The 27,963-nt window shown below is 50.2% G+C and overlaps 1 protein-coding gene across 11 annotated transcripts in view; it reads right to left on the bottom strand.

Moving 5' to 3' along the window:
• The window catches only part of CLEC16A (C-type lectin domain containing 16A), a 207,838-nt gene that overhangs the window by 151,065 nt on the left and 28,810 nt on the right, over positions 1–27,963 (bottom strand). For 9 of the 11 annotated variants that reach the window (XM_061209908.1, XM_061209910.1, XM_061209914.1 and 6 more), the window contains 5 exons: positions 26,522–26,645; positions 23,697–23,871; positions 22,199–22,252; positions 18,985–19,098; positions 2,714–2,945 (listed from right to left, as the gene is read on the bottom strand). In XM_061209908.1, coding sequence (XP_061065891.1) covers positions 2,714–2,945; positions 18,985–19,098; positions 22,199–22,252; positions 23,697–23,871; positions 26,522–26,645 — 699 coding nt within the window. The remainder of the gene's footprint in view (positions 1–2,713; positions 2,946–18,984; positions 19,099–22,198; positions 22,253–23,696; positions 23,872–26,521; positions 26,646–27,963) is intronic. The other 2 variants (XM_061209909.1, XM_061209911.1) reach the window with 1 other exon arrangement.

Below are 27,963 nucleotides of genomic sequence, written 5' to 3'. Positions count from 1 at the left end.
CATCCCTCTACAGGGTGGGCAAGCCAGGCCCGTCAGCACCAACGAGCATCGCTCCCAGACTTCAGCGGCAGCCCATGGGAAGGAGCAGCTCCCTTTCCACTCGGTGGTAGGCTGGCAGGATGCGAGCCTCACACTGCCAATGGTTGTCTGTGCACCCGGTCCAGCCCCGCCCAGGCCTCCCAGTCCCATGAACAGTAATTGCCTTTTTTGCTTGAGCTAGTCTGAGTTGAATATCTAAATCTTGCAACTACAAGAATCCTAACATCGCCTCATTAAAAAAAAAAAAAGTCATTACATTTCCTACAGTCACAATTTCCAGATGGGGAAAATGAGGTCCAGAGCTTGAGGAGACCATCCAAGGCGCACAATAGGTCTAGCTGGCGAGACAGGACCGTAGGTCACATCTCCCATCTCCTAGGCACCTCCCCCATCTACACTGTCCTCTGGCTTGAAACTGAGTGAGAAAATGTGCCTGACACCCTTCCAAGTCACAGGAATTAACAGCTGTGTGGTTTTACCCAAACACAGATACAGTCTAGGGAGAGAACATCTTCAAACAGGAGAATAACTAAGAGATCAAATAAACAATTCAAAAAGCCCCAGAATACAGCTGCTGCTGCCCAGTTAGGTGTCTCTTTGCTGGACAGGCCTGTGAAAGTTGTATTTATTTACAGTGAGCTGGGTGGGAAGACAAATATGCATTCGAGAAAGCAGGAGGGCACTACAAAGCCGAGGGGTCGTGGAGAGCCTCCCTCCACCGGGCTCTGAAGTCTGCATCAGCCGTCCAAGTAAAGCCTCTAGGGGAAATTCCTGGGCCCTGCCTGGCACAACCTGGCTGAGTAACCGCCCAGAAGACAGGGTTTTGGAGGCTGGTGAACATTTCTCCCCATGCCCCCTGCACAGGGCAGGTGGGCCCAGCCTGCAGGGAGTCCTTCCCCCGACCCCAACCTGGGAGCTGGGATGGCAGCCTTGCTGAACCTCTGAAGCCCCTGTGCGCCAGGACTGGGCCGCCTGGCTGAGTCATTTGATTGTGTGTTTGAGGCCAAGCCTGCCCTTGTCCACACCACGGTTAGTCACAGCCCCGGCGTGGTTAGACAGCAGCCCTTAAAAGGACCGGAACAAAAGAGGTAGCATCTTTCCAAAACAAAATTGACGAGAACACAGGGTGCAAAATGGGGTGAAGTCGTCCATTTTCCCCCCTGTATGGCTACAGGACAGCTAAACCTAGGGGTTTAAGCAGACAATTTTCTCCCAAGTTAGAAAAAAAGTCAAAACGATCCAAATAAGCAAACACGTATGGCTTACCTTGTGTCTGCCCCTCACCTCCCCACCAAAGTGACATTTGTTGGCAAAGGTTTCCCAAGCCAAAAAGGAATTCCTAAACCAAGATGCTTAATGCACACTTTGAACAGAAATAAAAGCGTACTAGAGATCTCAGCCTTAAAAAGAGGGCTGGTGGCACTGGGGAGACACTCTGGTTATACTTATCGAAATGTGATCGTGGCATTCGCTGAGAACTGCCAAGAAAATCAGAAAGGGGCCAGCAGGGTGGGGATGGGGTGGGGTTTGGCTGCCCAATTGCAGCAAACTCCCCAAAACAAATGCGTTCTCAGTCACTGATTTACTGAGCTGCTCTGTTTTCCAGCTTCAGAGGCCCTGGATGCACACAGTCCGGGCTGATGGGCTGGGGAGCTGGCTGCAGAGCAGCCACTGCTAGCCCAGGACCCAGGAGGATGGCTCGCAGGAAATGCTCCCCACACCCCCAGCAGAACACAGCGGGGAGCTGAGGAGAGCCCGTGTCTGTCCCAAGAGGTGTGGTGGGAGCTCCCCTCTGGCGAGCAGAGCCCCTACCCCACTTGATCCCATCACCTCCTCCACCCTGAGTGCCCAGGGCCATGGCCAGAGACCCCATCTGTGTGGCTGTGAGCCCGGCCCATGACACAAGCAGCTGGATAGTTCAAGCTTGCTTCATCCCAGAGCAGACAACGCTCTCCAGATGGAGGAGGTGTTAGCATCTAAACGAGAGGGAGGTGAAAAATAAACCAGAATCATTCCTGACAAGGGCAGAAAAGAGCACAAAACGATTCTGTTTATTGAGCACATAGGCACCAAACACAAGTGTACCTCACTCTAAACAGATGAGGGCTTGAAAAAAATCTTAATGTAAGAATCTAGGGGATTATATTTGATCATTTGATGCCAAAAAACCATAATCTTATTAAAAGCACCTAATTTCATTAAACATGGGCCATTTTTCTTCCTGCAGTGCACTGGAAATAATGACTTCTGTCAAAAATCATAATCCCGGGTTATCGGGAGTAATAAGAACAGCAGTAATGATAAAGATGACAATAATAACAGTAGAAACAGTAGCAGGAGATACTTATGACATGTGCCAGGCACTGCTCTGAGCATGTTACATGTATTAACCTGTTTAATTCTCTTAATAACAAAGTAAATACTATTTGTTAGCCTCTTTTGACAGATGGGGAAACGGAGGCACGGGGCTAAAAGGAAAGGGCCTTGCTCCAGGCCACCCATCCGACGAGGGCAGGCCTTGAACCAGATCTGCCCACAGCTGCTTCCCAGTGGCTGGCTGTGTAGAATGAGGTACACCGGTGCCTGGAATGACAGCTGCACCCACTGACACACAAGGGGGACCAGACACAGAGGACAGCCTGGCTGTCACGTCGGCGTTCACGGGCGCACTCACCTTCACTCTCCCCACTCGTCTTGGTGCCTTTTGAACCACCCTCTGTACCTTTAGCCTTCTCGGCGTCTTCTTGGGCATCCTCGGCGGGCCCTTTCTCCTCATCTTCTTCCTCCCCAACGTTTTTGTAGTTGGGTCTCTTTTGCACCCGCCTCTTGCCCTTGTGCTTGTTCATCTCAAGGGACCGCTCTAGCGTCTCGGTGGGTTTAATGAAGCACCGAATGCTGGGCTTGGCCTGGAAAGTCAAACCAAGGTAACAGACGGATTTGAACGTTGCAATCTCACTGGCTCCTATCAAGCTTCCCGAGAGTTTCTGCCCCAAGAAATTCCTTTCAATACAACAAATTCTACCTCCTCGTTGATTATTATGACTATTATTAACATCATCACTATTAAATAATCTAAACCATAGCACCAGCTACCATTTATTGCCCACAGTTCTAAGTCACTCTGCACTTAACCCACACCAGCTCCCTGCTTCCCAAAGGTCAGAAACACACTTTCAATACTTTTATGGTACTTTCTATGTGCCCGATGCTGTTCTAAGGGCTCTGACTATATTATCTCACTTAAAGTTTACAAAAACCCCACAAAATAGTACTGTTGTTATGCCCATGTTATGCTCAGATGACAAAACTGAGGTTCAGAGATGTTACGTGACCGCCCAAGGCCACACACCCAGGAGGTGGCAAAGCTGGGATTCAAAACCACTTACCATCTGCACAATTTATGTCTTAACCACAGCACACTATTAACTTCTAATTTAAATATATTTATTTTAAAAGGAACTGTATATCACAACAGAAATGGAACACCAGTGTACCTTGCTAATATAACAATAAAAAATAGAAAAGAAAAAGCAAGGTGTATTGGATGTAACCAAATGCTGGCTCTCTTTAGAAGGGGAGCCTGGCAAGTATGAGTGATAAGTTAAAGCTCGTCCCCAAAGGAAGCTTGCCCCCAAGGAAGACGTTTTCCCCTGGAAAGTCGGAAGGCTTCTAAGAGAAATGAAAAAGACCTGTGTGTCACCATGGTTCATATCCTGTATTGTGGAAAACGTGGCTGTATCTCAGTCCTTATAGCAACCATGAGATGTAGGGATTATCAGTCCCATTTTACAGGTGAGAAATGAGGCTCAGAAGGGTTAAGTGACTTGCCCAGTGTCACACAGCTACTGAGCTGCAGAGTCAGAATTTGAATTGAAGCTTGCCCAATCCCAAAGCCCAAGCTCTTTCTAAAATAATAGTGCTTCACCAGGAGCTCAAACTCAGTTCCATGTTTAGAGCTCTTTAAAAAGTATCTACATGCAAATGAACCAGGTCTAGAAAGTAGCAAAGACCCCCCCAAAAAAAAAATTGTCCCTGATTTGTTTGGGGCAGGATTCTGATTGAAGTGTTTTTCTCCAGGGTCTGGATGATATTCAGACATCATTTTGTCATTGAAAAACAGAAAAGTTTTAAAGTAAACTTTTCCATTATCTTGATATGGTCTATCCATTTTATGAATTTACCCCAAACAACCACCAATTGTGTTCTGGGGGCCACTTGCCAATAAGTGGAATGTGCTCCAAGAACACAGATTAATTTCAATAACACTCAAAACAAAACCTAATTGAAAGTTAAATTAGCATCTAAATCCAGACATTAATTTTTATTTACCTACTTTGGATTATTCATCCACAAAAATGACAGATAAATTGAGACATGATTCTACTGGCCAAGAAACCCAGATAGTGCATTACAGATGCCAATAACCAAGAGCCCAGAGACGGGAGCGTTCCGGGCTCGCACCACTTGACAGACAGCATCAATCAGAGCCCACTTAGGACGCTGTGCGATTGAACGCAGCCCCGGATGCCCCCTTCATCCTCTCCTAAAGGACCCAAACCCGCTAAGTTAGGGCCCCAAGATGAAGTGACTGTTTCCTCTGATCACCACTTACTCCCAGTGAATTTTAGAGCATACCATACTCAAAGCTTTTCAGAAACAGAAAACTGAGACCAAACGCAGAGCAAAACACCACTCAGTTAGAAGCTGAGAGCAGAAATTCACATGGATAGATGTAGAAACCTCTCCCTGAGCTCTGTATAGACTTCGATGTACAGAACAACCGGCAGCACTAAGGGAAGTGGAGCAGTGCACGAGTTCCAGGGCTGGTCAGAGCGGTGTGAACCCCAGCTGAACCCTACAGGAGCAGTGGGGCCTCTCTGAGCTTCTGGCTACTTGTCTAAAACATGGGGCAATTCTGGCTTCCTAGAACTAAAGGAAATCAGGGATAGAAAGTTCCTTCAGAGCCTGGCAATGCACTAAGCAAACAACAGTTACCTTCCTTTCCCTGACTATACTAAAAAAAAAAAAAGTCAACTGTGAAAATGAATTCAAAAACTTTCCAAGGGGTCTGCTTTTCTCCATGATCAGGTGTTGGGGAGGAAGGGGGGAAGGATGCTTACCAGGGACATTTCAAACCTTTAAAATGCAACCTACCCAGTAAATAGCTGGAAATAACCTAAATGCCCATCAACAGGGGAGTGATTAGGTAATTATGGTCTGTCCATAGAGTGGGAATCCACGTAGATGTTAAAAAGACTGAGGACTTTTTACATCTAGATAATGCTGATGCGGAAACAGCCTCAGGATAAAAAAGCAAGAACAGGAAACAAAGCAGAATCCCTTTTGGGTACAGCTTTATGATGGTATAAACACAACTTTTCCTGGAAAGCTGCATAAGAATATATTAGCATTTCATGTTTGGGAAAAGAAAGAAGGCAGGTGGTACTGTGTGTGCACACCCACAGAAGTGCACTTAAGAGTTTTTCATTTCTATACCTTTCTGTTTGGCTTGAAATTTCTAATCATGTATGCATGTTAACTTCTAAAAAAATTCAACAGGGATCATTTGGACACTGGAGTTATAGACTTTATTTTCCCCCCTTTTCTTCTATACTTAAAAAGCCTGACTTTTGTTGTTGTTGTTGTTAATACCAACAACATCAAGACCCCATAGTTCTCGTGGAGAAGCTGACACGGTGTGGCTGGGAGATGTGGGCAGGCATTCCTGATCATTGCTGCTGCTTCTCATCAAGAGCCTTCTGGCTGCTAGCCCCCCAGGGATCTCTGTGTTACACTGGACAACCTCAGATGTTCCAGACGAAACGCCCCCAGGAGAAGGGCCATCTCACACCCCGCTGTGCTCTCCCACTAAACCAGGTACCTGGAGCAGGGCAAGCCTTGACAGGCTGCTGAATGGTGGCCTGTATCATAATACATCCACCGTGATGGAGAGAACAAGAAGAAAAGGGAGGGGGGATGAAGAAAGGAGCCTAACACCTCAGGAGTTGCGCTTAGTAGAAGAGCCAGCACAATGGAATCAACCAGAAGAAATGGGAAAGCTCACTTCAGAGTCAAAAATCAGAAGGCCTTTGGGTTTATCTTCTCATAAAGAAAGCACACCACGCATGCCTCAGAGAAAAGCCTTCTGCAAATAAGGTCTAGGTTTCCCAAAGGCCGCAGGCTCGGGTTTCACCAAGGGCTCATCTCGCAGGGCCCTGGAGCCTGAGCTGCAGGAGGCGTGGAGACTCGGGGCCCTCCTTGCTGACTCCAGAGATCCTGCCGGGTACCCGAGTGGGGGATGCAGGAGGGGAGCCTTGGGGTCTGTGGCCGGGATGTTCAGGCTGGCTTCTGGGGTCAGAGGCAGCTGAAGGCCAGCAATGCCTTCCGCCAGCCTTCATGCCTCCGACCTTTGGTCCTTGCTTCAAAGTTAAATACTCGAAAAGGAGACGCCCCAGGGGTCAGTGATAACTGAGGCCTTTCAGGGGCTGTGGGATCTGAGAACAGGTTCTGCAAGGACAGTGAGAGGGGTCAGGAGGAAGGACGGAAACATGCAAGGCCCGGGCATCTGAGTGGAAACGGAGAGGCAGTATCACCAATGCCACAGACGTCAAACGGAATGTCCTCCACTAGTTCTGGGTGCAGCCCTTTGAAAGACCCTGACGCAGACCGGACCAAGTTGCAATCAATCAATCGAGGATTCCGTTCACAGTTAAAAAACAAAACTATCAACTTAAAACATGTACATAGGGGCTCCCCTGGTGGCGCAGTGGTTGAGAATCTGCCTGCCAATGCAGGGAACACGGGTTCGAGCCCTGGTCTGGGAAGATCCCACATGCCGCGGAGCAACTACGCCCATGAGCCACAATTACTGAGCCTGCGCGTCTGGAGCCTGTGCTCCGCAACAAGAGAGGCCGCGATAATGAGAGGCCTGCGCACCGCGATGAAGAGTGGCCCCCACTTGCTGCAACTAGAGAAAGCCCTCGCACAGAAACGAAGACCCAACACAGCCATAAATAAATAAATAAAATAAACCCCCCCCCCCAAAAAGTTAAAACATGTACGTATACACCATGTTTTCCTGTGTTGATAGATATTTGCATGACAGTACACAGAGCAAGGTCTGGAAGGATACACAAACTGAAAACAGTGGTTCCTTCTGAGGAAGATACTGAGGTTGGGGGAACTTTCACTTTCTACTCTAGTCACTTCTGTATCATTCAGTTGTTTTACCCCAAGAAAGTATTACCAGTGCCATTAAAATGTAAAGAATACCTTTAAAGAATGTACCTAATGCCACTGAATTGTACACTTAAAAATGGTTAATCCATTGTAAACATTACTTGTTATAGGTATTTCACCACAATTAAAAAAAAAACTTTAAAAACGGCACCTCTGAAAGTCAGAGTGGTGATTAGCTGGGGGGAGGGGGGTGGGGTGCTGGTTACAGACTGAGAAGGAGCTGCATGGGATGCCAGAGATGTTTTCTATCTTGACCTGAATTACAAGCTTCCCCCGCAATCTGAAAGTAGAGCATTCCCACGAAACCTTCTGTAAGCCAGGACGGTGCAAAACAAGAAGCAATCGCCTTAGGACACATCTTGCTAACAGATATGCAAAGTAAATGGTGATAAAGCACAGATGCTCACAGACACAGCACAAAGCTACGGGGTTTGACGCTGAGGTGCTGAGTGCGGTTCCCGGGAAGAAGCTTGGTGAGGCCGCTCTCTGCTGCTTGGGGTGCGCACTGCCTCTGTAACAGCTGCTGCAAAACCAACACCGTACCTTATTTTCACTTTTCACCTTTTTTCGTAAAAGTGAAAATCCTCTTTAGATTTCTTTCAGTCTTTTGCAAAATGGTCTTTGGTAACAGAGAAGCAGCCTCAAGCAAACTTTTGAAAAGTGGGGGACGCCTGCACACATTAACGTAATCATAGGTACAAAGCCATCAAGCAGTGCAGCGAAGATTACTGCACTTTTATGCACTTTACTCACGTTATCCCTCGATTTTAAAAAATGTTTGCTAGAGGATTTCCAATAAATTCAGAGCGTCATTATGCCCTAAATATAAGCTAGGAGCAAATCAGACAACTCGAGAAGCTGGCTTCGCGGCAGCTGCCAGGGGGCTGAGCCCCGACTGAACACCACGCGCTGGGCTAGGAGCTCTCAGTCTAGCCAGCAGCCGCCATGCACTGCTGTGCGTCCCAAACGGACACCAGGAGACAGAGGACACTGCGGGCACACAGCAAGGAGTGGGGAACTGTGCCAGGACAGGGGCAGGTGGGTGGGGGAGCTTCGGAAGCCTTTGCGGTGAAGGAAATGACTGGTCTGAGTCTTGAGTGTTAGCAGGTCACCGGAATACACGGGAGGAGAGGAGAATGGTGAGAAGGCCAGCTCAGAGCTCTGGACAGTCACCTTTATTTCTGTCAAGGCCAGGACTACCTGGAGCTGGTACACGTGGTGACAACGGTGGTGCCCTGGGACACAGTGTGCTTGGCCAGCTCCCAGGTAGCAGCAGGGGGTGGTGCTGAGCCAGTCGGGTGGCCTCTCCAGCCAGCTGTTCAAGAAGGAGTTCGTGATGCTCATGGCCTGGGAAAAGACATCTGTGGCCCCTGCCTTGGCACATACAACCTGCTGAGTGGGTTTCCTGGTGCCACTCAATGCTGCAGAGGGGAGGGGGGAAGGCAGCATGGGGACAAGAGGCAGGCCACCCAGGGCAGAATCCTGACTGAGAAGAAAAGGAGGGAGAAAGAGACTGGTGGCTGGAAGGGGCAGGTAAGGGAAAGGACAGGTGACATGGCCCAGAATTCTGTCTGGATTTGTGGGAGCTGCCACAATGGTCAAGCTAAGAGAGCTCACCTTCCAGGCTTTCCCAGGCCTAGCCTGCTCACCTTCTGAGGAAGCAACTAGAATCCTTTTGCTCAAACAGCTCTGCTAAGGGACTTGAGAACTAGGAGACAGGTTTTCCCCTAAGGAAGGAGGCAGGTCATGATGCTAACAAAAACATGTGCAGCATAAGGGCAGACCTGAGCCCAGATCTCAGACCCGCTTGCTGGCCAAGCGAGCAGCGAACCTGACCAAATGAGCCTCAGTTCCCCCATCTGAAAAACAGGGACAATAGCAGCTCCATCACACGCTGCCATGGGGCTGAAGTAAGATGCTGAACGCAAAACTGCTGGCATGACGCCTGCCACAAAGGGGCACTCTAGAAATATTTATTCACCTTCGAATATTGCCCTCCCACCCCCGCCCCGGCAAATAGATCACTAGGCTGGAAGAGACGGCAGGGGAGGGGGGCTAACTTTTAAAAACCAAGCAAACTAGCAACTTACCATTCGCTGGCTTTCTGGTTTGTGAGTGGGTTAGACTCACGTCCCCAGAGTGCTCCTGGGCCCCGGCCCCCCTCCCTGACCTCTAGCCTCTGGGCCTGCGGGGTGTACGGCGCAAAGGCAGGGTGGGGTCCACGGGGCGCTGGAGCAGTCGGAGTCCGGCTCGCTGTCCCACGCACCCTGCTTGCTGCTTTCTCCTCTACGGGCCTCGGTTTCCGTGTGTATCAAATGGGCCTCACATTGGCACTTCCCCGCAGGGCTCCTGTGAGGTGCCCAGAGGTAGTAACGTGCTTTCTTGTTATTTTTTTCAGGTAATGATAACAACCATGGCTAATACCCAGTGAGCATGTGCAATGTGCCCAGCGCTGCTCTGGCCACTTGACATATATTGACTCACTTTACCCTGCAAACAACAGAAGCGGGAGGGAGCTGCCAAGGGCGAGGGACTTGCCCTAGGTCACTGCTCATGAGAGGCAGTGGTTTGAACCCGGGAAGTGTAGCTTCAGTGCTCCCCACGTGCTCAACCATTCTGCTGCCCCACTCAAGCGTTCACTCCCTCTCACAAGCACCTGCCGAGCCTCCCCACGTGAGCCCAGTCCCCTGAAGGGTGGATGTAAAGGCCCTGCCATACCCGGGTCACACTGCCCGGAGGAGCAGGTAGCCCTGCTTGGGGACAGTCCACACATCACATCACTCACTGGGTGGCCCTCTGACCTGACAGGGATTATGGACGAGCACAGTGTGTAATTATTTCCCATTTTTGTCTCACATGCACAGAGCTCCAAATGTCACAGGGGTCACGGTGACCCAGGTTTACGCCAACCGTAACCAATGGCACTGCAGCACAAGCTTGGCAACTGGCTTTGCAGGGAAGCAGGGCCGCTAATTGCTGCCAAGCGAGCCTATGCTCATTCCAGAAAGAGGTGATCAGCAAGCAAACATCAGACGGAATAGACTCCTGGGTGATGTATGGGTGCGTGTGCTACATGCCAAACCCTGAGTGACATGGGGCTGCTGAGCCAAAGCCCACACACGTGTCCAGAATGCACAACTGCAGCCACGTCAGCGAGGCGACTGGGCAACACAGCTGAGCTTAATGGCGAAAACAAAACCCGTGGCGGGGGAAACATGAAGAGGTAACAGGCCACTTCCATTAACAAGAGGAGCGTGGCTTTCTTCCCCACGATCGGCCAATTATCAGGGAGTGTTGTGGCGGCCAAGGCATAACCCAAAGCAGTGCGCATTTATCTGGAATCAGAGCCCTCTTGGAGCTCAGACGCCTTGCGCTGCACACGGCTGGTGCTCAGACTCTGTGGGGACCCGCAGGTCACGTCAAGATGGTGTTGGGAATTCTCAGAAAGCAGCCTCGGGGTGCTGCTGGGTCTGTAGGAGACCAGCCTCATCCCCTGTCCTTCCCCATCCCTGGTCATCTTCTCTGTCCCTCTCAACGTCTAGCATTGCCTAGTCTGTCCCTCTGATGCTGCATCTGGCACTCCATCAAGAACTAATGAATGCTTGTAGGATGAATTAATCCCAAGATATTTACGATTGAAGAGGCATGTTCAACGCTCATGCAAAATAAAATATCTTGTACTCTGATTAAACAGTGACAAACCAAGCACTTAGTTGGTATTTCTTTAGGAGGAGTATTTAACATCTTGTCCTCTAAAAAAACATAATGAACTATGAAATAGTGGTGACTCTCAGTGACCTGAAATGTTCGGTCCAGAACCCCACATCTCACGCTAACCTGGAGACCATCACTGGGGATGGTGGCAGAAGAGCACGAAGTAGAAACAGCCTGGGGACTTGGGGCTGGACGCGTGCAATCCCGCACAACTGGGGGACGACAGAAGGACCCCTTAACCCCTGTTAAGTTAGCGCTGGCTTCCGCATGCAGAGAATGTGATGATGACACTGCCTCACCCCGTGGGTTATTAGGGGCCTAAAATGAGACGGTAAGGAGGTGAATGAGTGTGCTCCTCGTCTGTAAAGTGAAAACGTCCCCTCCCCCGCTGGCCCAGTACCTTGCCTGCCTTCTGGCTCCTCTTCCGATCCCAGACAGCCAGTTCATAACCATCAAGGTCCCTGGTCCACCATCTTCCGTGCCTTGCCCAGCCCAACCCTCACCACCACCCCACTCTCAACAAGATGAGCTCCTCATCCTTCGTCCTCAAATCCAGTGGCACCTCACCTCCCTCACTGTCATCTCCCAAAGCTGTTTTCCATGTCTTCCCAGACGCAAACCTTAAATCTGTGTTGACATGCTTGTTTACCGTCTGTTTCCCCACCAGGATGTCAGGACAGGGACCTCGTCTGTCCATCTTGCTTATCCTGCAGCCCCTGAGGGCAGCACCACGCCAGCCTGGAATGGGTGGGTGCTCCCGAAACACCGTGGCAGGAGGTGGGGGAGGAGGGAGAGCAAGCACGCCAACCAGCCTGGCACGTGGTCAGTGCCTGACAGAGGGGCGCTGCTCCTGCTAGGGACGGACCATCCACAGTCCAAGTTTCACCCAGAACAATACCGATGGCCCGAATAAAGCCCTTTCAGGTTTTTTTTTTTTTCTTTGCTCACGAAGCTTTCAAGAATCTGCCCCCATACCTGGCTAGAGGTTCCCAGGGGGGGTCCCCTGAGGTTATGAGCATCGCAGCAAGTGGTCAGCGGGCAGTCAATCTCAGGCCAGCCAGGACTCAGAACACACGGGGGCAACCACACTATCCGTCCTCCAGGATGAGAGTTACACCCACCCGCCACGCTGACTTGTCCTAGGTTGGGCAGTGAGTGACCGGAGTGGCCCTATTCTTACCCATGTGCAGCCCCCCAGCCTCCTGTCGGGTGAAGCACCCCCCCCAACCCCCGAGCAAAACCCAGTTTCCTGGATGGAGGACTTTGGCCCTGACCAGGACGGGATTTCCTTGCTCCTTAGAGATATGGTGCTTGCCGTCCCTGTTGAGATTCATTATTTCAAGACAACTGAAGTTGTCTTGCATGCCAAACACTGTGGACCCTGAGGTTAGGAAGTTCCCACTTCCCCCAGCGTAAACTCCTGAGTCCTCCGATGGCTTGAAAGGCGCCACCTGCTTCGGACTCTCATTCCCCCCCCACCCCCGCCTCATCCCCCACCACACTCTGCCTCACCACGCTGCTCTTTGCTGGTCCTGACACACCAGGCACACTCCTGCCTCAGGGCCTTTGCACTGGCTGTTCTTTCTGGCCCAAATGCTCTTCCCCCCAGATTTCTACATGACTTGCTCCCTCACTTCCTTAAAATCTACACTCTAATGTCACCTTCCCCGTGAGGCCACCCTATGGAGAAGTGCACCCCTCCCAAGCCTCCTAGCACAGCCCCCCTCCCTCCTCTGCTTCACTATAGCTGCTCTTCCAGAGCACGTCTCACATCAGAACATGCTCTGCTGTTCGTTAATAGTTTTATGGTTCCTGTCTCTCTTCCCACTACGAGAGAAGCTCCCGGAAGTCAGGGGGGTCTTTGTTTTGTTCATGGTGTCTCCCTAGTCCTAGAACACTGCCTGGTACACACCCAGTAATTATGTATTGAACAGATGAATAAATAACGCTAACCCAGCTTCAAGGAACTCAAAGTCTAGTTAAAAAACTCAAATGCCCAAAGGGGCCTGGCCGCTGATAAAAACTCACAAAGCCCCAGGGCACAGACAGCAGAAGTGGTGGGTGCCTCCTTTTCCTGTCCCCACCCTCGATTTTCCTGATTTCAGGCGAGACCTGGAAGAAGCCACCAATGGCTCAATGCAGACTAGGGGAGGTCTCCATTCAGCCGGGCGGGCGTGACACTGCCTCGCCCCTGCGAGCCCCCTCTGAGCGGTCTCCAGCCTCGTGGCTGCCCCAGTCCGTTCTGTGTCATGCTGCGGGGCAGACAGAAAAGCCAGCTCAGGCCTGAGTCACAGAACCTTCTGTGTGCCCACCCCCGCATTACCCACTGTGTTTGGCCCTGTCAGCTCCTCCAGGCTGTGGCCAGCCCGGGAATCCCTGGCCCTCCTCTGCTCCCTGGACCAGGACCAGCCCCGCAGCCCCGCAGCCCCGCAGGTCAGTCACCGGTGGCCCTGGCTACAGGCCACGCCTCTGTGAGCCTCCACGCCGCAGGGCTTCCATCAGCTGTGCAGCCCCCCGCTTCCGCACAGGAGGAAGGGAGAGGCGACGGTTCCTATGTGGAATGTGCTGCACCCTGGATTCTCTCTGATTCTGTCAAACCCCCATGGCCTGCGAGCCAGGGCTGCCACACACAGGACTCTGCAGGCAGCGGGGGCGCCTGGGAGCTATAACCCCATTGAGGGATGATGGGCTAGACCACAACGGCCCTGCAAAACGGGAGAATACACACAAGTTCTAGTTCTTTGTGGGAATGCTTGCAACTGTGCCAGCTAAGGCCCTTGATTTATACAAGTCTATTTTTTCCCTTTGGTGTTCCCAATCAACCCCCTCCCAGAAGCCGATTACGACTTTCAGGAAGAAGAACATGTGTGCTCTGGAACCAGCACTGGTTACCCCGGGGGTTACAGGTAAGGTCAGGGGCACCGAAAGATATGGGGGAACTCTAATCCTGGCCGCAGAGGGCTATCCTGCCCGATGCATTCAATCCTCGGGGGGCTCTGCTGCCGTCTGATTCAAGCCTGGTTTGGAAAGCCAGCCGTGCAGTGGCAACCCGGGGACCCAAGCCAATGATGAACTCTCTGCTTCTGCAAACACACAAGCCAGAGAAGCCAGGCTGCTACTTTCTCAGCTGCCAGCTCCACATACCACGCCCCAGCAGTCTTCTGCCAACAGAGGGTCCAGCTCCCAGGAAGGACAGGTGTCACGTGGAGAACCGGTGGCTAACATTCTGAGTGTGCGCTCACCCTTCTGGATCCCCCAAGAATCACCTGGAGACCATCCCAAATGGCTGAACTGGTGGCTATAGAGAGACGGCAGATGTTCTCATTTTGGGACAAACAAGCCTATTCTGCCCCAGAATTCTGTCCCCACTCTGAATTCAGAGCCGGCCAACCACGTGAATGCATGCTGGCTGGCTAAGAATTTGCACTTTCCAGAGTAGAATCTGGGGCCAGCTGAGGTGGAGGCCCAGCTGCACACAGAGGCTCAGCTGCTGGCACTACACGGCAACGTTCACAACTGGTGCCGTCACCGCTGTCGTCATGGCCGCTACACTTGACCCTCTGCGCCCTTGTGTCTGGTCACAGGACACCTCCCTTTGGGGCACACTAAGTGTGCCTCTGTGTTAACCATCCCAAGAAGGGAGGTCCCAAGTAGGGGATGCAGGGTTGTTCCAAAGCCTCAGAAACTAAGACCTTTCTGAAGCTAACATCTGCTATTTAGGCCGTGATGTCTGCCAGACTCTGGAATAAGCACGTTAAGCTGCGTTTAATCCTCGCCGCAAACCCGCTGTTGTTATTCTAATTGGAGAGGTGAGGACACTGAGGCCGGGAGAGGTGGACTAGCCTGCCCCGGACACACCTAGTAAGACGAGGAGCCAGGATTTGAGGTGCCCAGGCAGCCTGGCTGCAGAGTCCACTGCACCAGACAGAATGTGGAACAGCACCAAAAGATGCCACTCCCTCCCCACTCTGCCCCCGAGCAAAGAGAAGGCGGCATGTGAGGGTCAGGCTCTAAGAGTCATGAAGGACATCACAAGAGCCCTTGTGACCCCGCCGCCAGTTCACCCACTGAGCCATTCGTGCCTGCTGTGAGCCCCCGAGCATCTCCGGCCAGTCCCGGGACAGCACAGGCGACGCAGACGTCTCTAAGACACCGTCCCCCGTCCTCTAGGGGGGCTGGGAAGCCCAGTGAGGGCAGGGGTCGTGCCCTTCCTGGGCACCAGTGCATCTCTACTCAGGGAATGGATGAACGAATGCAAAAACCAAGGAAGCGATTCCACAGAAACCCAGGATGAAAAAAGTCCCTTCAAAAACAAAAAAGTACCTACAGGTAATGATGCATATCCCATAATCTAATCTGTATGTTCATTTTGCAAAAACAATGAGATGTTAGCAGTTTCAGAATGAGTGTTCTCTTACTCTGCTTTCCCCGACAAGAAACACTATCTGCTCTGCATTAAAATTATAGCAAGAATTATCCCTTAGCAGGAACCATATGATTTTAATGCACAGATGAATTTCAATTAGACATTTATCTAACCATGCCGATGTGTTTTCAATTTAACCCTAAATTACAGACTTTTCAAATAACTCTACTCTCCCCTCTGCTTCTTTCTCTTCAATTTTGGTTTGGTTTTGTAAAAGGTCTGCTGGTAAAATGAAGCAATACCAGTAACTTATCTACAAATTACGGGAAGGAGAAAGTAGGTTAAAAAAGACCAAGAAACTTAAAACAAGCATGATCAAACCACATCCGAGTTAGGCAGGAAACAATAGGAGACAGTTCTTGCTCAGAGGGAAGGAAGGTAAATCTTACCAGGACTATTGTCAAACAAGTCATAGATGAGATAAACTCTTCCCGAATTTCAACTGCAGTCGTCAGAATACAACAAACTTCGACTTCACACCCAGGGAAAGGCAATATCCGGAAGTAGAAGGCTGACACTTTCACTTGGGCTGGCAATTCCTTCCACACTCAAAAGAATCTCATTTTCAGTTCAGGCGGCCACCACACGAGCGCCGTGCATCTATCACAGCGGAGGCAGGAACTCATCCCAAGGGGAGGCCATTGGGAAAAAGAACAGATCTCCTAGACAATCCCGCCAATTAGAGGGTTCAACTAAAGTGGGTATCCTAAGCTGAGAGGTCACCAGTAACTTCCTGCAATTTGCTTTTGCTCTAATTGCAAATCCCCCATGTATCAATGTCAATATCCTGCTTGTGACATTGTACTAGCGTTTTGCAAGATGTCACCACTGGGGGAAAACTAGGGAAAGGGTAAGGGATCTCTCTGTATTATTTCCTGCAACTGCACATCAATGAATTGCAATGAAAAAAACCTGCAAACCCAAGCACCCCAACAGTCTCTGGGTCCACCTCTTGGAACACCAAGTCTAACTTCAGCAGCGAGGGTCTTATAGGTCTTATAGACATTGTGCAATGAGCCATTAGCAGCTATCTTGGGCTCTGGAAATCATGTGACAAAACAAAGTCCAAAGGAACCCACTCCATTCTGGTCTGTTATTAACATAAATGTAGTATGAGTTAGCAGCAGGCTGGGTGGGGGCGGACTGGGCAAATCTGACGGCAGACACATGCCTCATCTGACGGGGGCGGCTTCTGAGAAGCTTCCTGCAGGAACACACGCACAGCCGGGACCAGATCTTCCAACTGTTCAAGACCATCCTGAAATCTGGACTTTCATGTGAAACTTCCCAAATGTTAAAGTTGGCGATTCATAAAATTTTCTTTCAAACATTGTGAAGACCAAACCAAACAGCTCTGAGGGCCAGACTGCAGCCTGTCAAGCACTTGATGGGCACTTTAAATCTATCTTCTCCCCATCCTCACCACGGCCCTCCCGAGTGGGACCTACACTCGCTGTTTTCTAAATGGGGTAAAACGACTTGCCCAGGGTGACCCGCTGCCTGGAGGGGTCCTCAGCAGCCCTGCCTGGAGGCCCTGCTGATTCTTCTGACTCAACGTTCCATTACTTGCATTCACTCAGCAAAAGCGAGTTTAAGAAAGTTGCAAAGAAATATCTCCAGCTGCATCAACACTAAGTCAACTCCACATTCTATAGCCCATGTGTTGTCACAACATGGACCACTAGGGGAGTCCTTCCTATTCATCACTCGTCACCCCCTTCACTTCCAGGTTAAATCCTCTCACCAAACACTACTCCTTCCTTTTAGAGCACATATAAGACTTGAGATAGTACACTTGTTTGTAAGCTTAATCACAGTCTGTCTCTCCTGCTGGACTGTACAGCTCCAGCGTGACAGAGGCTATCTAGGCTTTGTATATCCCCAGAGCTAGCATGATGCCTGAGCCAAAGAAGGGGCTTAATAAATACTTGAATGAAGCAAAGAAGGGACAGGCCACACAAGAACCATGACAAGGCCCCATTCAATTCAGCTGAACTAACGCCACCACCAATGAGGATAGAAGGTTTCTGGAAACCTTTTCCAAGGCTCTAATGAGCCTTAAAAAGCACAGTGGCGGGGGCTTCCCTGGTGGCGTGGTGGTTGGGAGTCTGCCTGCTAGTGCAGGGGACGCGGGTTCGAGCCCTGGTCTGGGAGGATCCCACATGCCGCGGAGCGGCTGGGCCCGTGAGCCACGGCTGCTGAGCCTGCGCGTCTGGAGCCTGTGCTCCGCAACAGGAGAGGCCACGATGGTGAGAGGCCCGCGCACCGCGATGAAGAGTGGCCCCCGCTTGCCGCAGCTAGAGGAGGCCCTCGCGCGGAAACGAAGACCCAACACAGCCAAATAAATAAATGGATAATAATTAAAGGTGCTAATAAAAAAAAAAAAAAAAAAAAGCACAGTGGCCCGGCCAAGACACTGTACACCGGAAAGACCAGACGGGCAGGGGCCTCCTGTAACTGTACTCCAGGCAGTGCTGGGCCTTTGCGCTCCGGGATCACTCTCCACCCACTCGCTCAGCTATGACCACAGAGTCGACTGCCCAAGGGTAAGCCCAGCCCCTTCACCTGTGTGCCCACTGAGACCCGGGCTGCAGAGACAGAGCTCTCATGAAGCGGCCTTTGTGTAAACACCTCTCATTTCAGACGTGTATGTGGAGTCTACGCTGCAGCAGATCCAATGACAGACAAGACGCCTGCTCAGAGCAGGTAAGACCTTTAACGAGAGGGAACCAGGAGCAAGGGCCTTCCAGGCAGTGGGTAGGGTTAAGGGCACAGGTGTGGAGAGAAGAAAGCACAGGGCACGCTGGGGAAAAAGCAAGCAGGGCCAGGACTGAGGTAGCCTGGAGCTCAGTGTGTGTGTGAACAGGATGGGAGGAGGGAAGGCAGGCAAGACACAGGGCCAAGCAGGGAAAGCCTCGGGAGGAGTCATCACCCTGGTGATCAGGGTTTCCCTTTAGCAGAGCACAAACATGCACAAACCACAAACATGCTGTTTAGGCCACAGTTGGTGATAATTTAAAACTTGGGAGTATTTGCCTAAAAATGCAGCTTTCCAGCATCTCTAGAAACATGAGGAAACCTGGCAATACAGCATCCACGTTCCTGCAGAACTGCAGGCTGGGGTGAGCAACGGCTGCTCACAAAGGACACAGATACCCTCCAATTTGTCACAGTCCCCACTGCTCCCTAATACCCTCTCATGGGGTCTGTGTCATTCACAGATGCTCCCTGCCCATCCTCTGCAGATGCTGGTGCCTCAGACAAAGTATTCTCTCATTCGGCCCCAATAACAGTGTCTCACAGATACACAACCTGAGGCCCAGAACGGGACAATTCCACGTTCAATAACATACGCTCAGTCACATCCACTCTTAGTACCCGACCCCAGATTCTTCTGGGTATGCATGTCAAGACTGATTAGGTTCCCTGAATCCCAGAACAGCTTATGCATCATCAGTGCTGTAATAAGCAGAATGTTGGTTTCTGGTTTTAAAGAAACACACATTAACAAAATGAGCAATGGCTTTTTATCAGGGTCTCGAGACAGTCCCCCACTAATGACTTACACAGCTTCTCTGAACATCCTGTTCGGGCTTAGTGTATGTCTCAGACAGATCACCGTTCAGAATGACTTCAGCTAATGAGTTCACCAGGGGAGCGTGATGTATAATTAGGAAGACCTGGTGAGGGGAAAAAAAATGGGATGCACATTAAAGTGTGCAGACTTTCAACCTCTTCCTTCCTTGATCTGAAACAACAAGGCTGGGTTACATGAGTCTCAGCAGCAATCCCGGTGATGCAAAACCCAAAGAATGGGTCACACTGGGGAGAAACCAGTTATACTCTTCTCCTTCTAGGGTTGGGCCCTCCGTCTTTCAGACTGTTACCTATTTGGCTGGCTGTTCTTTGGCGGAAGGAAGTGCATTAAAGCGAGACTGTCCCTCAGGCCGGCTGCAGCCAAATCTGGCTGAAGTGGAGCAATGTGGGAAGGGAGCGCCAAACCCACACCCTCCTTCCTCTCCACAGGCATTTCAGTGTCAAATCCGATTAGGATTAAGACTAGGAGGCACCGGCCTAGCACTTCGGTTACACAGAAGAAGGGGCTGGCGAGCCCTGTTCCAATCAAGGACTTGGCAGAGGATGTCTATGCGGAGATCCCATCCCTGGAATGAGCTCTGACCCTTGCGATGGGTTTGAGTGCACCAGAATTCCAGGGCAGCACTGGGAGGTGTGGAAACCATGGGGAGGAAAAGCCGCACAGGCCAGAGACAGACCGAGTCGTGCCAGGAGGCAACATCAGAAGGTGCTGGGCTGTCTGGGATGGCCCGGCCACCCCATCCTGCTGCCCAGCGTTCAGAGGAATGGCTTGAGGAATCAGGGTACCGAAACCGCCTTGCAAAGCTGGCTCAGACACACCTGTTGGTTTCTTTTAAAATGTAAAGGCAACACGGTACCGCAGTGCAGTGTGGGATGTATGGACCATCTGTATATCAGAGGGTGTGTGCGCCCATTTGTAGTTGTTTATATATACAGGGAACAGGGTCTCGAATCCTCGGCTCTACTGTCAGGCGACACATCTTTGCTGTGGGGGGCTGTCCTGTGCACTGGAAGATATCTGGCAGCATCTCTGGCCTCCACCCACTAGATGCCAGCCGCAGCCCCTCCCCCAGGCGTGACAACCAGAAATGTCTTCGGACACTGCCAGACGTCCCCCAGGGTGGGGCGAAATCGCCACCAGTTGAGAACCTCTGGCAGAGTTCTCCCCGTCTCTGGAAGGAACTAAAACACTGGCTGCCTCTGGGGAGCGGGACTGGGTGTGTGGGGGACAGAGGTAAGAGGGAGATTTTTCCCTACATGTTATCTTGTACTGTTTGAGTAGGGTGAATATATTGTTCAAAAAAATAAATACAATTCAGATTAAAGGTACAGGCAGAATAGACAAATGTGATACCCACCTTAAAACAACAAAAGAAGCACACCTGTTTTTAAAACACCAAAGAAACGCTATCATAGACTAGACAGTATGACCAAATGGGTTAGCCTACGTCCAGGGCTGCGGCAGGCATTCAAGCATGGGTGACTATGATGACGACGAAGGAATTCAGTCCACAAACATTCAGTGAGCACCTGCTAAGGCCTGCGTGACAAGGGCTGTTGTGGACACACATGGTGTTCGTTCCCTCCTGGGCTCTGGACGGAGAAAAGCCTGGGGAGGGCTGGTCACTGCAAGGTACGTGGAAGCGTGTGTGGGCCAGATTCGAAAGGCTGGGCCAGCCTGCCCGAGTCATGCTCTCGTCCCCAGTGGTGGTTTAGTTTCAGCTGGACAGCATCCTCGTCACACCAAATTAACGTCGTTAATGTGAATTTTCTTGGTTTAGTAGCAATGCTTGTAAAATAATTTGTAAGGATGTTCTGATGTAGAGTTTAATTAAGGACCGGGATTTATACCCAATTCGAGGTTTTCACACATTTGGGCAACGTGATCATAAAGCTCCATGGAAATGCAGGGGAGCGAGACCCTTTACTCAGGCTGAGGAACGCCTATGACAATGCTTTTTGTGAGAGACTGAAACAAGTAATTAGGTGCCTGAGCTGCTGGTCCTTCACGAGGAAAGCAGGAGAAAACAGGTTCTCGGAGAAAAAGTGTGGCCTGACCCCCGTGCTCCTCGGGGTGTACCAGCAGCTGAAGGGTCCTGGGGGCGCTTGCCATGGGATTCCTGTGGCTCAGCATCCGGCCTGCTCGGGTCCTGCCAGACTCCCAGAATCCCAAGCAGGAGAAGCTGGCAGATTCGTAATGAGGCAGCGGAAATTGCTGCCAGGAGGGGCTGGGGCTTGCATGGAGCTCCATCGCACAGAGGGGCATTCAGCAGTCGGCGTGCAGCTCTGAGCAAACAGAGCCCCCAGAACAAGACTCCGGGAGCAACGTGAGCCGGCCACATGCGGATCCTGGTTGGCCCCGCCACTGAGAAGAGGCCGGGTCTGCATCTCTCTTCTCAGGCCAACGGGAGACAGACCCGCCTCAAACTCGAAACGGCCCAGGGACCAAGTGAGAAGGACATGCTCTCAGCAAAGCAAATAAATACCTGGGCCACTGCAAAAGTGGGAACAGAGCTCTGGTCAAACGTCTGACTACTTGACAGTCTAATGAGATGGCCTGAGAGTCTGGAATGCTTGTAATAAAAATATTTTTAAAGTTATGTAACTAGGTCACCATGGAGTTTTTCCCTTCTTGTAAATATTATATAATTACGAGAAGGAAACACTTGTTTAAGAGGGGGAGGCAGACAAATTGGCTCAAGACACAAATCTGGGTGCTAAGGCTGCTACAAGACACCCTCCAGAAGGTAATCTGGGAACTAGAACCATGACAAAAGCCTTTAAAAACAGCCTCATTAGTAGAAGTTTGTTAAACCACGGTTGCTGTGTGTGTACACACACTGGGTCCTGCAGTTTGGGGCTTATTTCAATATGGCCGAGAACAGGGGCCACCCAGCCCACATTTCTAGGGTATTTAGAATACTCCTTGGTTGTTTTGGAAACCTCAGGCCCCAGAGTAGAAACCAACTACATATGTGTCAGGTTTGATTTATTTCTCCTTAAATTTCCAAGTACTACCACGAAGAAGATACATAGCACCTCTACTCAGTGTTGTTATTTCATTTCAGGATGGGGGACACAGAGAGCGAAGATGGGGCAATGTGGCCTGGGAAATTTCTGAAAGGCAGCAGCACTCCAAGGACCCCCAATGTGGTGGGGACACAGGTGAACGATCAGACGTACCTGGGACAGAAGGTAGAGAGAAACCGGCAGGCTGATTTTCGGTCGTTCTCCTCCCTGGTGAAGGTTGGGGGAAAGAGACAGAGAAACCTGGGTTACACATGTGAGCAGCACAAAATCCATGAAGCCAGAAGCCATCTGTCTGAAGGAGCAGCGCCCAGCACCCCGACTTCCTCCAAGACCCTAAGGTTCTTCTTTCCTGGTGGCAAAGTCCACCCTGCAAAATAAGTTCACAACCTAATCCTATCCGATACCATTTGCAAGGCCGCTATTCTTCCACCTGAGAAATCTTTCACCATGAGTCACGGATTAGAGGCTGGACCCGAGAGAAGAACTAGCTCCTTAAATTACCAAGAATGCTAATTTCCCCCAGTTTGGGCACCGAGAGCCCGAAGCCCAGCAGGAGAGGCCCCAGGGGCCTGTTCTCAGGAGAGGGGCAGGGAGAAGTTGGGGCACTCTGGCCTCCGAGAAGCCCCTCATTTGTACTGGGCTTCAACGAGCTCCATCTCCCACCAACCCTGTGAGGATCTTCAGGACCCTCGTTCTGCTCAGGCAGGTTGACTGCCTCATCCAATGTCGCAGAATGAGGAAAGGGAAGAGGCAGAGTTTGAACCCACGTCTGAACACTCCAATTCCCATGCTTTCTCTCTGCCTCCCAGAGCTGCAGCTGGCAGATCTCGTTAGGGTTGCAATTTTCTTTTATTCACTTACTTTTAACAAGAAGCCCCATGTTCCATCTCCAGAAAGCAAGCTATACTTCCTTGGGACACATCTGCAGAGGCCGAAGCCCCTGCAGAGTAACCAGCTGGCTCTGTCCCGCCTCCTGCCAAGGCCTCTGCCCCTTAACTCTTAGAGGTACCGGCCGAAGGTCTCCCCTCCTGGAAGTGGCATTTCTCACGGGGGCAAAGAGAACCACCAGCTCAGCATCACTTGCGGGGCAGGTTCCCGGTCCACTCCAGACCCACTGAGCCAGCATCCCTGAGAGGAGGGAGAGGGCACCCGAGGATGTGCGCTTGAACAGGCTCCGCCCCCACAAGGGCTTCGCGCCTGTGACTGTGGACAGTCACTGCCCCGGGGTCTTTTCCTAGGTGCGCTCCGCCCCCTCCTGTCCATTCTGTGCGAGTTTTGTGGCTGGCTGGATCTTCTCCAAATCAATTAGCTCTGGCAACTCTCCGAAAAACTTACCAGGGATGAGAACAGCTCAAGAGAAGGATGCATAGAAACCAAAAGCCTGAATTTGTAGAAGTTTCCTGTTTCCTTGTGATGTCAGTAATCTTTTCTCATTCATTTACAGTCCACATGCACACACACACACTCATATACTCTGTCTCTCTCTCCCTCTCCTTCCACCCCTTCTCAGGAAATAAGAGGAAAGGAAAGGGAAGCCAGCGTGCTTTGAAAAGAACCTCCCTCAGGCTCAAAGCCTTGGTCCCTTGCAAAGCCCCGTCCTATTGGGGTGACTGCTCCTCCCCTCCTACAGACGACCCTCAGCCCGGCCCACCTTGTCCTGGTTCTCCAGCGAGTACACGTAGAGCGGCAGGAAGAGCCTGTTGAGCAGGTGGTCTGTGAGCACGTCGTTGAGGAACTCGCAGTTAATGATCAGGATGTCATTGAGATAGTGCAGGTGGTCCAGATGCTCAGCCACCAGGTCACTCAGCTTCCCCCGGTTCCGATGCCTGCCGGGAGAAACGCCCATCTCAGCCCGGACGCCAAAGCTCAGAGCCTAGAACCAATGGCCTGAGACTTAGGTCGCAGGTGGCACTTCATTCACAAACAAATATTTGAGCCAGTCTCGAGAGACACCCATCCTGGCCCTACCAGTGGATTACAGAAAGAGAGAACGGACAGGTCCACTGCATTCGATTTTAGGGGACTCATGGGGTCCCCCCACTTTCTGGGGGCCTCAGTACAACTCACCCCACCATCACCACAACAGCCCAAAACAAAAGGGGTAAACAAAGCAAAACCCAATGAAGCTCTTAGCAAGCCATTTCAAACAAGAGCAGCCACTAGTCCAAGTGGCAAGATCCCTTGGCTCCCAAGATAAGTAGCATTAATGGAACAATAAATCCTCGATAATTAAAATGCTCCAGAGGAGTTCTGAAGAGAGAAGCAGGCTTCAGCAGCCGCGTCCAACCCACAGGCCCCGTCTGTATGGGGGGCACAGCGCAAGGACGTGACACCCCACCCCAAGCCCCAGGAGGCCCTGCCTGCTTCCAGTGAAGCAACAGGCACTGGGGCCACCAGGCCCCACGAGTGGATCGGTCTCTGCCAAGGATGAAGCACTGAAACAGCCGATGGGGCACTTTCACCTCCCCCAAAGCGCTATCTGTTGCAAAGAGCAATCTAGCTACCATAAGACCTTTTATTTTTATTATGATTATTACTCAAGTAATAGATGGTCATTGTAGAAGACAGACGAAGAAAATAAAAGCAAAAAGAAATCAAAGTCTCCTAGTCCCACCACTAACAGATAATATTACGTTATTTCCACGTCTCCCTATAGTCACATCTAAAAGGCAGGTGCTACATATCTATCCATCTAATCACATATGTTTTTAAAAAAAATAAGGACAGGATCAATTTTGCTTCTTTTACATAATTTTGGATAATTATTCCTTATTATGCTTTAATAAGATGTTTAGTAAATATTTATAGCAAATACACATTGTAAAGCCTAGTAGTATAATGAGCACCCATGAATCTACCTCCCATGAGACCTAGAACATTTATACACAATGTTTTGCAACCCCTCCCCTGCACTTAATAAAATACTGTGTTCATTTTCCTTCAGCAGGATCTTTAATGCACTTCACTTTTTAAACCTTTAGTTTAAAAAATATCTAAGTAATACATGCAGATGGATTTAAAAATCGAATAGTACTGATGAGCTGATAATAAAACGCAGCAGCTCCTGGCCCCGCCTCCCCAACCCCTGCCCACTCTCCAGAGGAAGCGGTTTTCAACTCTTTTAGGTGTTTCTGTGGATAGTTCCTCCTGTATTTCTAGAAAATCTACAAGGACCTCTATTTTGCGATTGAGCCATTTTAGATGTTACATAATGACCTCCTTTTATCGTGTTCCCTCCACCCTTCCCCACCCAGCAGTCATCAGCAACTGGTGTTGACATTATAACCATTCACTGCAGAGCCCCAGGGAGGACCAGGAGTTCACTTCCTTCCTTGTATAACTTTCTGTTCTTTCTGGAGTTGTGTCTCATTATGTCTCATATCCATGACTATCCATATCTGTATGGGTCCTTATCCTCCCAAATGCCCCGTCAGATCTGCCATCCACCTCGCCTTGCTTCTTTCCCAATATGGAAGCTGATATTTTCTCTCTCTCTCTCTCTCTCTCTCTCTCTCTCGCCCTCTGCCCCCAGGAGACCTCCTTCCTGAGTCCCTTCATCGTCCTGACCCCATCTAGGTATGCCTCTTACCAGATCTGTGCGAAGCTGTCACCCTGGGGCAGTGGTTCTCAACTGATACAATTTTTCCTTAAGGGAGACGTCTGGCAGCATCTGGAAACATTTTTGGTCTTCACAATTGGAAAGGGGAGGCTACTGGCATCTAGGGGGTGGAGGCCAGGGATGCTGCTGAACACCCTACAATGCACAGGACGCCCCACACAAAGAATTACCTAGTTCAAAAGGTCAATAGTGCAGAGTTTGAGAAATCCTGTTCTGGAACTTCTATTCATCACCAACTTAATTTTTTTTTTTTAACAGATTTACTGAAATATAATTCACATACCAAAAACTTCACCCAAAGTACACAATTTTATGTGTTTTAGTATATTCATTCCCCCCCCCACACCCCTCCTCCAGCCCTAGGAAACTACTAATCTACTGTTTCTATGGATTTGCCTATTCTGGGCATTTCATATAAGTGGAATCATATACTAGGTGGTCCCTTGCATCCTTTCACTGAGCATAATGCTTTCAAGGTTCATCCATGGTATATGTGTCAGTACTTCATTCCTTTTCATTGCCAAATACTATTCCACTGCACGCAAATACCATATTTTGTTTATCCATTCACCAGTGGCAGATCATCTTCATCTTTTTACCAGCTGCCTAGCACCCCATCTACGGATGTACTGGATTCACTTACCCTATTCCCCTCTGGGAGGTATCTGAGTTGTTTCCAACTTTCTACTGTTATGAAAAGTGGAAAGATGGGCAGAACCTTTCAGAGTATGGAAGTCCATATTCCGCGGACACATAGGTGGGTAAGTTTTGTTCTAGTGTTTATTTTTTCTCTACAAAAACGGAATTCTCCCCTAAGCACTCTGTCTACCTAACAGGCACCCTGGGGGATCACTTACTCCTCATCCGTCTGCACACAGTTATCGAGTTCGATCACATGGCTCCCGATGAACCAGACCAAATTGGAGAAGTAAGGGACAGCAGTTTTATCTCTGATATAGTGCAGCATGGCCTGGTTATCCACTGAGAAAATCCACAAAAGAAGAGGGGAAAAAAAAGTCAAGCTACCAAATATAACTTGGGGGATATAAACAACAACAACAACAACAACAAAACCACAATGAAAAAGCCCTCTACTATAATCTGAATCTTCTCTGTCTTTCCTGGAAATACTTAAAAATGGTTACCTTATGCAGAAAACTATACTCATCAAGGTAGTTCTTACGTTATTTTTATAATTAATAAAATCAATTAATAAAGGTAGACATTAATAGTGCTTTAGGAAGCCTACTTATCAGCAGTGCATTTAGCTAGACTACAATGGAAACTACACCATTCTCAAGCAAGTTTCCTGTATTTGCATGTAAGGATAAGTTAAGAAAGCAGAAAACCAGAAGTTATTAACTTACATGACACTGGAATAAGGAACACGGGAATCGTCATTGAAGGAAAGGCAAAAAACAGACCACAGTTAACAGGGTTAGGAACTGGGAGGGTAAGACAGTTGCTCAGAGGGGCAGAGAGCTAGGGCAGGAGGCATCTAGACAGAAAGACACAGGTTAGAAGAGAGCAGAGAGAGCAGAGAGCAGAGAGCCTGAGGCGGCCAGACTGGGGGTCAGACCAGGTCGCAAACTCAGAAGCCCGCAGGCTGGCCAACAACAACTTGGTGAGCGAAGCCAGCCGGCCCAGTGGGTGAACGGGGGAGCACAGGCCTTGACCCCAAAGCGGGCAGCTGCTTCTCAGCGTCAGCTCACCACTGCCCTGCAGGACTGTGGGCCCAAGCAGCCACACCTACATTTTCAAGTCAGAAATCCAGACTGTTACCCAAGCTCTCCCAAGTTTGAAATATTGACAACTATATTTTTTTTTTCAAAAAATATCTAAGCCAATGAAAACCTGTCTGAGAGCTGGATTTGGCCCTCAGGTCCTCAGTTTGCGACCCCCGGATGGGCCCCTCTGGGCTCTTAGAAGGCTCTCCAATTTAAGGCAACCCCAGAACCAGGCTGGAGTGAGTCCCCGAGGAGCTCCCGCCCCCTCCCAATTAGGAGTCATCTCAATTAATAACATCATAACTCATGAAGGTCAAAACATTGGTCCCTGAGAAAATGGGGTCCCAGCTCCAGGGTGGTGACTACACGGGAGATAACCCCGGTGTTAGGCAGAGTGTCCGTAGCCTTGGAGGGCAATTCCAGGTCGGCAAACTCGTGTCCAGCCAGCCTTTGTGCTAGTGCGGGCGGGGAGCCACGGAAGGGCTTTCTCCTGGAGGCAATGATTTGGGCGTTAAGTACTTCTTGGGAGAAAGGAGGAATTTGTTGTTGGGCTTTGTAGCCGGTTGAGAATG

Source organism: Eubalaena glacialis, chromosome 13 (genome assembly GCF_028564815.1).
Source record: "Eubalaena glacialis isolate mEubGla1 chromosome 13, mEubGla1.1.hap2.+ XY, whole genome shotgun sequence".
NCBI lineage: Eukaryota > Metazoa > Chordata > Mammalia > Artiodactyla > Balaenidae > Eubalaena > Eubalaena glacialis.
Note: the sequence above shows the minus strand (reverse complement) of the source record. Positions and strands in the feature narration are given on the sequence as shown.